Source organism: Sinocyclocheilus rhinocerous, unplaced genomic scaffold (assembly GCF_001515625.1).
Source record: "Sinocyclocheilus rhinocerous isolate Xijiao unplaced genomic scaffold, SAMN03320098_v1.1 scaffold645, whole genome shotgun sequence".
Taxonomy (NCBI): domain Eukaryota; kingdom Metazoa; phylum Chordata; class Actinopteri; order Cypriniformes; family Cyprinidae; genus Sinocyclocheilus; species Sinocyclocheilus rhinocerous.
The window spans coordinates 7,530-20,255 of NW_015630037.1; the positions used below are offsets into that span (position 1 = coordinate 7,530).

At 39.9% G+C, this 12,726-nt stretch overlaps 1 protein-coding gene across 2 annotated transcripts; it reads right to left on the minus strand.

Moving 5' to 3' along the window:
- Positions 1-314: 314 nt before the first annotated feature.
- On the minus strand, positions 315-12,726 carry LOC107739836 (F-box only protein 43-like). 2 transcript variants are annotated; one of them, XM_016552046.1, is made up of 5 exons: positions 12,637-12,726; positions 10,012-11,079; positions 6,556-6,658; positions 4,496-4,666; positions 315-723 (listed from the first exon to the last, which is right to left on the minus strand). In XM_016552046.1, the coding sequence occupies exons 2-5, from the start codon at positions 11,043-11,045 to the stop codon at positions 475-477; spliced, it is 1,557 nt and encodes a 518-aa protein (XP_016407532.1). In that variant the 5' UTR covers positions 11,046-11,079; positions 12,637-12,726; the 3' UTR covers positions 315-474. The 2 variants fall into 2 exon arrangements, with proteins under 2 accessions (XP_016407532.1, XP_016407533.1); XM_016552047.1 differs by having other exon boundaries at positions 10,012-11,087.

Sequence of the window (12,726 nt, forward strand, 5' to 3'; positions counted from 1 at the left end):
TAAACCGATCAAAAGTAATCTAAAAGTAGTCTGATTATATTACCTAAATTGTGTAACGTGATGGATTATGTTACGAACTACAATTTCTGTCTTGTAATTTATAATCAGTAACAGATTCCAAATTACAAGTAATCGACCAGCTCTTCACACTAGTAACAATACACTTAAAACAACAAAAGTGTTTTCCATTGAGTACCAATGCATTTAAACGCATGTAAAAATGAATATATAAAAAGATATACACAAAGACACTCCAGAGATCCCTCTCATGAACTCTTCTGCTCATCCCTCATCAACAGATGACAGTGTTCACTTAGATTTATAGGTAAAAAAGGGCTTTATTTAAAACAATGTATAAAAACAAGCATGTAAAGAGCAATATGTACAAACGTGCAGATACACAGGACCGAGATGATTGCTGTACACAAGTGCAAAACTCATGAGAAGTTCATAATTAAACACACACACACACACTCAGAGGCGCCGGACGTTGCGTTTGCTCTGTGCGCTCCCCGGCAGCACGTCTCTCTTGCTCCGGCGTCTGGCAGACAGGTGCGCGCAGTCTCTGGATCCGTGGAGCGCGCAGGAGCACGCCGTGCAGAAGCGGAAGCTGCAGTCGCTCCAGCTGCACTGACCCTCACCGCGCAGAGCGTGACAGCGCGCCGGACGCTGACAGCGCGGACACGGCTTCAGATACTCGTCGCTCAACAGAGTCTCGGCCACCTGAGCCACAGACGGAGCGCTTAGACACGCACAACTACCAAGCTCTAGATTACAGCTTCTGCAGGGTTCTGAGGGACAGTTCAGCCAAAAATGAATATTCTGTTATTAATTACTCACCCTCGTGTCGCTCCAAACCCGTAAGAGCTTCGTTCATCTTCAGAACACAGATGAAGATATTTCTGATGAAATCCGAGAGCTCTCTAAGCCTCCATAGACAGCAAGCATCTGAACACCATCAAGACTCAGAAACGTAGCATCAGTAAAATAATCCATGTGTCATCAGCGGCTCAACCGTAATATTATGAAGCTACGAGAATACTTTGTGCGGAAAGAAAACTAAAATAACGACTTTATTCAACAATTCGTCTCCTCCGCGTCACCCTATATTTTGGAGAGCATCACATACGTAAACAACCTACGCAACGCATGTACGCGGATACATTGTTTACGTTCAGATCAAAGCGTCAACGACGTAAACAATGTACGTATGTGATGCTCTCCAAAATATAGGGTGACGCGGAGGAGACGAATTGTTGAATAAAGTCGTTATTTTAGTTTTCTTTGCGCACAAAGTATTCTCGTAGCTTCATAATATTACGGTTGAGCCGCTGATGACACATGGATTATTTTACCGATGCTACGTTTCTGAGTCTTGATGGTGTTCGGATGCTTGCTGTCTATGGAGGCTTAGAGAGCTCTCGGATTTCATCAGAAATATCTTCATCTGTGTTCTGAAGATGAACGAAGCTCTTACGGGTTTGGGACGACACGAGGGCGAGTAATTAATGACAGAATATTCATTTTTGGCTGAACTAACACTAAGACTTCAAGGCTGATGACACCCGGGGTAACTTTGGGCAATGTTCCCGTCAGCAGGCAGCCAGGCGAGACACAGGGCCCATGACCGAGCTAAAGTACTCCGATTAGGGCTGGGCAAGAAATCGAGAACGATTTATAACGTAGACATGAATTAAATGTATTAAAGGAGTAATGGAACATAATTACAGTATTTTTGTGATCAAGCTATAGCATGTGTGTATTTAGCCTATACTAAATGTTTTTAGACTACTGTTTTTCATACAAATACCTAAAAACCATATAGTTATATTTTTACCATGGCATTGAGGTGTGCTATTTGTGTGGTTTTAACAGTTTATCATTATTTAAATGTATGCTGCTATGGAAGACTAATGCTTAATTATATAAAAAAAAAAAACTCAGAATAATTAAATTTCACCATATAAAAATGAGGTTGCTACAGTTTTACTACAAATGTGCATTTCTAAGAGACAAAATAAGTATTATTATTAATATTATCAGGAAACACAAACCTGTTTCTTGATTTGAAACAATATCACATGCAGGAACTAAGAAATACATTTTTCTATTAAGATATTTAAGGAAAATTAATGGTCTGGTTTCTACAACTTTCACTTTGGAGCAAAAATCTGAACCCAAACCCAAAGAAAATAAAACCCAAACCCAAAAGAAATAAAGATTTGACATCCGTTGTGATAATTATCTATATCGTAAATTATCATGATAATTTTTTGGGGCCATATCGCCCAGCCCCAATTAAGATTTTTAAAGAAATTTCCCAAAAAAAAAACAGTTGCCCTGTGTATCATCAGCCTAAAACCTTCAAGACCAAGTGCAGAAAATGCAAGGAATAAAATCAAAGGGAACACAATAAGTCACAACACTAAATGTGATTGTCTAGAGACCAGACAATTAGTTGTTTTAGCAACACTTACAAGATCTTTTAAATTCAGTTTACAAAAAATAGCTTGACTTTTACTGTACTTTCTGATCACACTGCAAAAAAACAAATATCTTCCTCAGTATTTTGTCCTGTTTTCCAGTGCAAATGTCTACAGATTCTTAAATCAAGATACACTGAGAGTAAAATCACATAAGGCTTGTTTTCTGAGAAACTGATCAATATAAAGAGAGTTAGTGACTAAAACAAGAACAAATATCTGCAATGGGTGCAGAAAAATCTAATTAATTCAAAGAGAAAACATGTTTTTATTTCCCCATTGACAGATATTTGTTCTTGTTTTAAGCATTGCATTAAATTTCATCCGTTACCTTTATTTTGCATTTTAAGTAAATGCATCTTAAATGGGACATCGTATGCAAAATTCACTTTTACATGTTGTTTGAACTGATATGCATGTTGGCAGTGTGTACACAACCACCCTATAATGATGATGAAATCCACAGTGCTTTTTAAATTGTAACCAAAGTATGTTATAGACTTTTCATGAAGAACCTAAAGAACGATACCAACTTGTGGAAGATGGGCATCCGATGTCCCCTTTAAGGCTATTGGAAAACAAGACGAAAATACAGTGGAAGACGTTTATTTTTTTGCAGTGCATGCAACATTTAATTCTATAACTATATGAATTTAAGACTTTCTGATCTGGGGCCAGTTGCATAAATTATCCTCTATGTTAAGACGGTGTCTTAAGAACTAGTCTGTAATCAGTCTTATTTTTGGGATTCAACTTAGACTAATGTACACTTCTATGCAGTGTTGGGGAAAGTTACTTTTAAAAGTAATGCACTACAATTAGGGCTGACAAGCTATGCAATATCGCGTTCATTATCGTGCGATTAAATCGTCTGCAATTATGAACGCAGTTTTGCGTAGCTTGTCAGTGAACTACGGCTCTGTGTAGTAATATAAGTGATGTAGTGCTGGAGATTTACTACTAATCACAGAACCGGCTTTACTTACGAGATGCGCATGACAATCACATTAGATTATTTGCACAGCCCTAATTACAATATTGCGTTACTCCTTAAAAAGTAACCAATTATGTTACTTAGTTACTTTTTATGGAAAGTAATGCGTTAATAATACTTAATAAGTAATACTTTTGCGTTACTTTTCAAATCTGGGCTGGGCTGGCTTTTTAGTTTTTAATATAAAAAGTTCTATTTCTGGTAAATGTAAAAGCCCTTTCACACCAAAAAGTGAAATGAATAAACCTCAGGCTGAAGGAAAAGTAACTTAACGTCTGTACAGCAGAATGCAGGAGAAGAAAAAAATAAAATAAAAATGAAGTACAAATGGTTAGTTTATCTAAAGTAGTTTTTGCTTATTAGTATGATTGAATTTGATAATCGAAGCTCAGCAGCAAAGACATTGGTTAATAAAATAGGCTTAAACACAAAGGATATTTGTGTTATTTACCATTTAAGTATTGCAGATTTGTGTCATTCTGAATTTGCATTTCACTGTTCTTTATTCATTTTGGAAGAATCCTGAATCTGTTTTTGTGCAGGTGAGATGCATGCTCACATAGAGCCAACCATACACGCGGCACACAATGAATGCTTCTGCACTTACTCCCGATTTCTCTCAACATGAGGACAGGAGAGCGGTCAGTGAATAAATGGGAAACAAAGTAACTGGCGTTAATTATTTGAAAAAGTAACTCAGATATTTTCTTGTAAATTAAAAAGTAATGCGTTAATTTACTAGTTACTTGAAAAAAGTAAACCGATTATGTAACTTGCGTTACTTGTAATGCATTACCCCCAACACTGCTTATATGTAGCAAATTTTTAAAATTATGACCAGTCTTAAAGAAAAAAATTTGCTGACTAACTTAACTTTTAAGACTAGTCTTAACCTTTTATGCAACCGGCCCCTGATTTACTTTCATTTTAAAGTAATTTCATGTAGACTTTCATGCCTTAATTTGTGAAGTGTGAATTGACTTTAAGAGCAGCAGAAGCCCTGTATTATCAGAGTCACCTGCAGGAACTGCATGCGTTTGGAGCTGCATCGCCGGCCGCTGCTCTGGGTCGGAGTGCAAGGCGTGTGTGTGTGGGGCGTTCGGGCCTGAGCCTGTACGCTGCCCAGAGCGGATCGGCACGCCAGCGCTGACCTGGTGTCCGCATCCGGAGCATGAGCCGGTCTGCCACCCTACAGACAAACACACAGTCAGAGAACAGCTCCGGCTATTCACTGCAGATTCTAATGCACGCATGGGATTGCAATAGAACAACCTTCTATATTTGTTTTTTCCTGCATAGAGAATTATGAAGCAGCGCAAATTTTGTGCCGCCTCTGGTTGTCGTCAAAACTCAGGCAGGCTTCCATTAGATCAGGGGTCCTCAACCCTGTTCCTGGAGATCTAGCTTCCTGCAGAGCTCAGCTCCAAACCCGATCAAACACAACTGAACCAACTAATTAGGATCTGAAGGAGCACTTGATAATTACAGACAGGTGTGTTTGATCAGGGTTGGAGCTGAACTCTGCAGGAAGCTAGATCTCCAGGAACAGGGTTGGGCACCCCTGCATTAGAGCTTTTAGTTTAGATTTGGAAAAATCTATGAGCGATCTGATGAGCATTAAATCATATTACACGATCATATCTCTGTATGAATGAATGATACTCGGTTTCGTTTACCACACACACACAGAAGAGCGCGTAATGCTCGCGGTGATTTCAGCATCTGTCGTCTCACTAAACGAGGACATAAATACACGAACAATATCTCCAGAACTGCTCTGAGAGTCACTTCATGAGTATTTTACAGTTTCATTTGAGTAAAGCTAGCATCGTATCATATACACACAGAAATGTAAAGGTATTCACGGCAACCCGTCAAAATAAAAGTTCGGTTTAACTTGAAGACATTGCAGCAGAAATATATTACTATTGTTCAGTAGACTGTACGTAATACCACAACTACTACTATTACCACTACTACTAAAATTATTAAAACTTTATTTTTTAAGAAATTATCAAACAACATTTCTTCCATGTTTTAATTTTAATAATAAATTAGCTTAGTATAAAAAACTACAAATAACTTATTTCAACAACATTATATGACCAAAATCCACATTAGATCGCAATCGTAAGCTATTACAAACACTCGACGCTGGTTTGAAGTGAGATTTGAATGAACGCTAACTATTAATTTCATAAAAAGTCTTAGTTTGATGCTAATGTTAGCTGTAATGCACCCGTTACCCTGCTGCGATTGCATTTCATGATGTATTCTATCAGAAGATTTCACGTAAGGTTGTAAGAAAATGTTTTGTTTTCTAGAGACACTTTATGTGGATAAATGTATGTTGGATCAAAGCAATGTGGACCAGGAGACTATAAGGAGTGGATCAAGATTTTCAATTTCATGAAGTGTTTAACAACCTTATGTTATGTTTATGTTCACCGATACTACAAAAAGGCTTTTAGCTGGTATGTTGTATTTAATTTAATGTTCAACAGTTTTGTTTTTGTAAAATGTAACTTTATAATTGTCACTGGCATCCCATACATTACCAGTGCAATGACAACTGGAAATCTCAATCATGACTCATTTAATCAAACTTAAAATGCAAAATTACCTAAACTTAAAACGCAAATTAAAGGGATAGTTCACAGAAAAGAGAAAATTGTCATTTACTCACCCTCATGTCGTTCCAAACCTGTATGCATTTCTTTTTATCTGCAAAACACATAAAATGATAATTTGAAGAATGTTGCTAATTTTGGTTCCCATTGACTTCCATTGTATTTTTTGTGCATACAGTGAAAGTCAATGAGAACCGAAACGGGTTACCAGCATTCTTCAAAATATGTTCCACCAAAGAGAGAAAGTCAGATTTGGAATGACATAAATGACAGTTTTCATTTTCTGGTGGACTATTCCTTTAAAATGCTAAATTACCGTATCTGCTTCCAAGATGATAACTGGACTCCACTAACACGCAACATGAGGTCATGTGACAACGCAACATTGCACGGTTTGAAACGTTTATCTCTGCAAACGAGTGCAGCTAATTACAGTTAGACGCGTCACCTCCAGTGTGATCTTGAGCTCTCTGATGTGGCTTCTTCTCCTGTGAGCAGCTTTCTTATCTTCGGAGATGACGTCGTTCCAGTCATCGGACACCTGGCCAAACCTGTGGTCAATCACAGTTTAAAGGGGTCATGACATGAAAAATCTAATTTGCCTTGAGGTCTTTGTTGCATTAAAACATCCTGCAGGTTTCATAGCTTAAAACGGCCTCCTCATTATAAACAAAGCATTTATTTAATCAAGCTCCGAAGACGGCTCGTTTGGGATCCGAGGGGCAAGGTGACGTCAGCTAGGCAGTCGTTTGCATAAACACGCCTCCAGAGCAAGATATTGACCAATAGTCTTCTTCTCAGCATAGGCCCCACCCACTGGCGCTCACTCGCTAACGGCTAACACTTGATCACGCAGAATGCGAGTGTCACGTCAAAATAACTGCACTATCTCGTCTACACTGGGGCTGCGTTCCACTCCACTTTTAGACACGCACTCGTGAACTTCCCTGCCATTTTGAAGTGCGTTCCACTTCGTGAAGTGGACGAGGGAAGTTTATATGGACAGACCCTCGACCCCTCGATTTTGTCAGAGGGAGCGAGTCTGCTTCATATGCACACTTCAGGCCGCTCCATAGACCACAATGCAACACGATTATGATGTCATCACAGATCGCGTTTAATTTATCCCCACCCCAAACAACTATAATTTATAAATTGTTTTTTTTTGTTTTTTTTACATTTATAACAGCCCAAGCATATACATATAGAATGCTGCACCAAACAAATTCATAAGGGGAAAAATGTAAACAATAAACCAACTCCATAGCGGATTCTAAGTGATCAAGGGCTTAGGACGTTCCAGTTCAGCCCATTACAAGGGTTTCTCCAGTAGTGTGCACTCATGCAACGTAATCAATGACGTACATCCGAGTAAACGAGATGGAGGGATGTTTGCGAGTGAAGGGCATAAAAAAAAAAAATGGACTGGAACGCAGCCTCTATACAGTAAACAGATAGGAGTCTGTCGTCAGGACAAACGCAGTGAAAGATTGATCGCTTTTTTCACAATTGTGGTTTAAACAGCTCGTTCACGTCTTTGTACAGATATCAGAAGGATCCCAGCGTAAGGAACAAGTGGATAGTTTATTTTATTAGCGTCTCAGATCGTGTCGGAGGATTTTGTTTTGTAATCGAGGCACAGTGTCATGGAGAGTCACAAAGAATCATTTGTTGAAAGATGAAGCGGAACTAGATCTGCATCACAAACCATAAGTAAATGATTTCATAATGCTTCGTCTGGAAATAACCGCTTTATTTTGATCATGTTGTAAAAACACTCATGCAATAGCGAGGGGCGTTGATACTGTTTCCTATGCAGTGACGTTAGCCAATCACAACAGCGGCTGATTACTGACGAGATGTTTTTCACGTTTTTTTTGGTGTAAAAACCTTTATTAACATAAGTACTAAGGTTGTGCCGATAGATGATAGTATCGACGATAGTCAGAGATATCGCCTGTGGCTGATGCCTTTAACGATAGCAAGACAATTATTATCATTATTGTTATTATTATTAGGCTAGTAATACTATCCAATTAATATTAGGGCTTATTTGTTGCATTATATTTCTTTTTCTGCGTTTTTACAGTATTGCGCATTCTCATTTTATTTCTATAGCACGAATTAATACAACCATTGTTGCCCAATATGCCGTACAAAGATAGAGAAATGTTTTTCATAAATTTACAGACAGTAACATCACACAGAAAAGACACAAAGAACATAAAACTCAACACCCAGAGAGATTAAAAGCCTGAGTTAATAGATAAGTTTTTAACAATGATTTAAAACTAGAGGTAGTCGGAGCGGATCTAATACTCACAGGTAACAAATTCCACCGTTTCGGGGCAGCAACTGAGGAGGAGCGATCACCCTTAAGTTTTAATCTAGATCTGGGAATTGTTAAAAGTTGCTGATCAGAAGACCTCGAGGACCTAGCAGAAGTGTCAAGAAGGCATCAAGATATGCTGGATTTAAAAACAAACACTAAAAGTTTGTATTCTATTCTGAAACAAACCGGCAACCATTTGAGAGAAAACAAAATCTGTGTAATATGCTCATGCTTGCGTGTAAATTTGAGTTCTCTGTCAAACCATACACCTAAAGTTTTCACAACCACTTTGTTGTACACAGCCAGGGGACCTAAATTTACATTTACAGACTAGAGGCCAAATTTTCAGTTTGTCCAAATAAAATAATCTGTTTTATGATCGTTAAATTTTAGAAAATTGAAAGCCATCCAGCTTTTTACATCCCTTAAGCAGTTCAAAAGTGGAGTTAGAGCGTTCTTGTCATTATGAAAACGTCAGCGTAACAATGAAAAGAAACACCATGTTTTCTAAAAATGGATCCTAAAGGAAGCATATACAAAGAAAACAGAAGGGGAGCAAGAATGGACCCTTGAGGAACTCCACAGTTAAGTGGAGCCGAAGTCGACAGGCATTCACCAAATTTAACTGCAAAACTTCTGTTCGTTGAATAGGACTTAAACCACTGAAGCGCCATCCCTCGGACTCCAGCGTGGAGTTCCAATCGAGAGATCAAAATGTTGTGATCCACAGTATCAAAAGCCGCACTAAGGTCTAATAACACTAAAATAGCCAAAGCTCCCGAGTCAAGAGTTAGTAAAATATCATTATGAACCTTTAAAAGTGCAGATTCAGTGCAGTGTAGTGCCCCAAAACCTTTTTTCCTAAATTTAGTAATTGAATAAAAACTACCTTCTCTAAGACTTTAGAGAGAAAAGGCAGTTTCAAGATAGGTCTAAAATCAGATAGCTCTGTAGAATCCAAGTTGGGGCTGTGCAAATAATCGAATGCGATTATCATGAGCATCTCGTCAGTAAAGCTGGTTCTGTGATTAGTAGTAAATCTCCAGCACGTGCTTTCATATGGAGTAGCATTTACTACACGGAGCCGTAGTTCACTGACAAGCTACGCAAAACCGCGTTCATAATCTCAGACGATTTAATCGCACGATAATGAAATCGAAGAAATCGTTCTGCAATTATGAAAGCTGTTTGCGTAGCTTCTCAGTGAACTACGTTCATAGTATTTAAGCAGTGATAAAGGCTATGTCGATTAGCATTGCATTATTATATACTTTATTACAATGAAAATTATAAGACGATGAATATATGAAAAATCATATATTGTCGTAGTCGTGTTTATTAGTCACGTTGGATCATTGAAAGCAGTTAAATCTTCTGTTTATTCAGCTAGCGCTATAGGGATTTCCTGGATTTCTTCTGCGGGGCGTATTTGGAGTTTCTCTGGCCTTCGGATGGAGATTTACTAGAACCGTACTTCACTGACAAGCTTTTGCCTAATCGTGATTGTGATTTCATTCCGATTAATCGTGCAGCCCTAACCAAAGCTATTAATATTTGACCTGCATCACGTACCTGTAGAGGTCAGCTGCAGACAGGAGACTCAAGATAACCGCTAGCACATGTCTCAGGTTTCTCATCCTCAGCTCTGCAACGACGTCCACCTTGTCTAGGCCCATTTTGCGTCCGATGAGTCCCGAGAGCGGCAGGCTGGTTCCGACGGGCCCGTCTCGGAGCAGCTCCTCTAAACTGGTCTGCTGATGGCTAATGGTGTAAACGAGCTGCAGTGCCGGAGTCAGAGACAGCTCCTGCATCATCAGCGTGGCGGCGCTCAGCGGCGTTCCGTCCAAAAACACCTCATCTTTACTGGCGCGAGGCTCCGTCCGCTGGCTCTTGGGCCCGTCCTCTGACTGCGAGCCTCCCTCTCGGAGCGTGGACAGTCTGCGCTGTCTCTCCAGCCGCGAGCGTCTCTTGTCTTTCCCGCTCGAGCTCGCCGGCAGGACCAGCTCCTGGAAGGAGCCGTCGTGGTCCACCGAGGAGTCGTGCGATTTATCCAGACCCAAAGAGCTGAAGCCGCTGTCCTCGGAGGCGGACGTGAGCGAGGACATGTCTGCTCTCACGGGCGACCGGAAGGCCTTTGCGGTCAGCGGCGTGAAGTCGTCGGTTTGCGGCGAGCTGGGAAGACCGGCTATGATGCTTTCGTCCAGATCCGGTTCAGCGAGGGCCTGGTTCTGAAACGGCATCGGGCTCATACGAACGCCGCTCCTGCCGGTCTCCAGCGTGGACGTGACGGCCTGGGAGAACAGGAGGCGGCGCTTCCGACAGGAGAACACAAAGTCGTCTGCTTTTAAAGTGCTGTAAGACAAAGGCCCGGTCGGGCTGACGTCTGGAGAGTCGAAGCTCTCGCAGGCCAGGTGATCTCTGGAGATGTCTCCAGGCGTAGCTTCAGACGAGGATCGAGACACGAGCAGGCGCCGGCGGAGCGATGCATCCTTCCTGATCAACTTCGGAGTCTCGCACCAGGCTAACGATACGGCAGGTTCCCGCTTTGGCTCGTTAATTGAGCCCGTGGAGCCGCAGGTCCGATGTTTCCCAGACTTCACCTCCATTATCTTCAGCAAACGCTCAATAGACCCAGGAGTGCTGCCAAACAAGACAATCAAGTTCACTTTATTTATAAAGCACATTTAAAAGCAATAAATGTTGTACCAAAGTGCTGTACAATTTTAAACATTATTAAGCAATATAAAAAGCAAAAACTAACTCATAAGATGAAGATAAAACATGCAGATAAATCATAAACAACCCCTATTCTCAGGCAACACCATAAACTGAAGAAAATAAATGAGTGACAATGAACGAAAGGTTAATCTGTGCTTGCATAAGTCACTTTACTGGGCTCCTGGTTCACCGGCTCATAACAGTTTCCAGAATTCCTTCATTAGCATTTTTACATCTTTTCAAGTCACTTTGTATAGCGCTTTTCACAAATCATATTGTTTCAAAGCAGCTTTACAGCAGCTTGTTTTACTGTTATAATTAGTAGTAATCACATTATCTACGAAAGCTTATTTTTCTGTTGCGGAAAAAAGTCATTGTAATTGCGAATTTATATCTCAGAATTGCGAAAAAAAGAACGTCAAGCTTGTTTTTGATACCAAATAAACAAAAATAAAAAGGTAATTTTGAGAAAGTTGCAATTCTGACTTTTTTCCCCCTCGCAATTACGAGTTTATATCTTACAGTTAAGGCTTTTCTTCTCAGAATTACACTTATATTTTCAGAATTCACAATTTGTATTGATTTGACTCCGTGTTCCAGTCAAACTCAGTGATTTTGAGTGAGTGATTGACTCAGTGTTTGCCTCTTTAAGAAGAAGCGCTTTGCATAAAACCGTCTGCAAAATGACTAAATGTAAATGAATAAAGTGCTAGGCCTATGTAAATAAAGGTGACTTGACTAGAATTCCTAATTTAAATCTCAAATTTATATTTCATATATAAACATATATATTTTGTTCAAAATAATGTGTCTCAATGTAATGCCCAGCCCAGATGGCAGTAATATAGAGGTGTAAGATTATATTATGCGTTTAGTTAACGTTATATATTCGGTTAATCAGACATAATGAACGCGATTACAGCTTGTGCTGGCAACGATTGCAATATAAGGATAATTAACAGTAAATTAAAGATACCAGTGTGGAAGGTTTCTGTCAGAAATGTCTAAAAAGCCTCAGTGTTGTGGCTTTGGCATCCTCCGCGGTTCAGACCGGTAATTAGGAGATTGTTTTGTTAATTAGCTTTACATTCGTAATGGCATCAGGAGTCGGTTATTGTTGCTATGGTGACGCGCTCAGCTGCAGATTCAAACTTCGCGCCGATTTAAATGCGCTTGTCCAACAGAGCTCGTGCAGTGCAGACTAAACCAAACAACACACACACTACAAAGCTTTTTATGAAGAACATTTGCTTTTAACCGGTTTTTGTGAAGGAACACACGTTTAACGGCTCACCGCTGACAGAAAGACGCCAAACTAAGACAAAAACAAATGACACAAACAGTCAATCAACTGCGGCTCAACACACACACACACACACACACACACACACGAAGTTTGCCATCACATGTGACACATTTAACGACAAATACCTTTTAAACCGTCATTAAACGGCGCGAATGAAAGAGTTCGTTACTCACTTGTGTTTGATCAGAGTTCCATGCCGCTGCCGCTCAGAGAGAGAGAGAGAGAGAGAGAGAGATGGTGAGCAGCAGGTCAATGAGGCTCCA

What these genes read in the sequence shown, in the direction of transcription:
- LOC107739836 (XM_016552046.1), bottom strand. Translation starts at nt 11,045, where the DNA reads ATGGAGGTGAAGTCTGGGAAACATCGGACCTGCGGCTCCACGGGCTCA. An exon ending in TCTGCAGCTGACCTCTACAG is followed by an intron (nt 6,659 to 10,011) that starts GTACGTGATGCA and finishes GATTGACCACAG; the next exon opens with GTTTGGCCAGGTGTCCGATG. An exon ending in AGCTCAAGATCACACTGGAG is followed by an intron (nt 4,667 to 6,555) that starts GTGACGCGTCTA and finishes GTTTGTCTGTAG; the next exon opens with GGTGGCAGACCGGCTCATGC.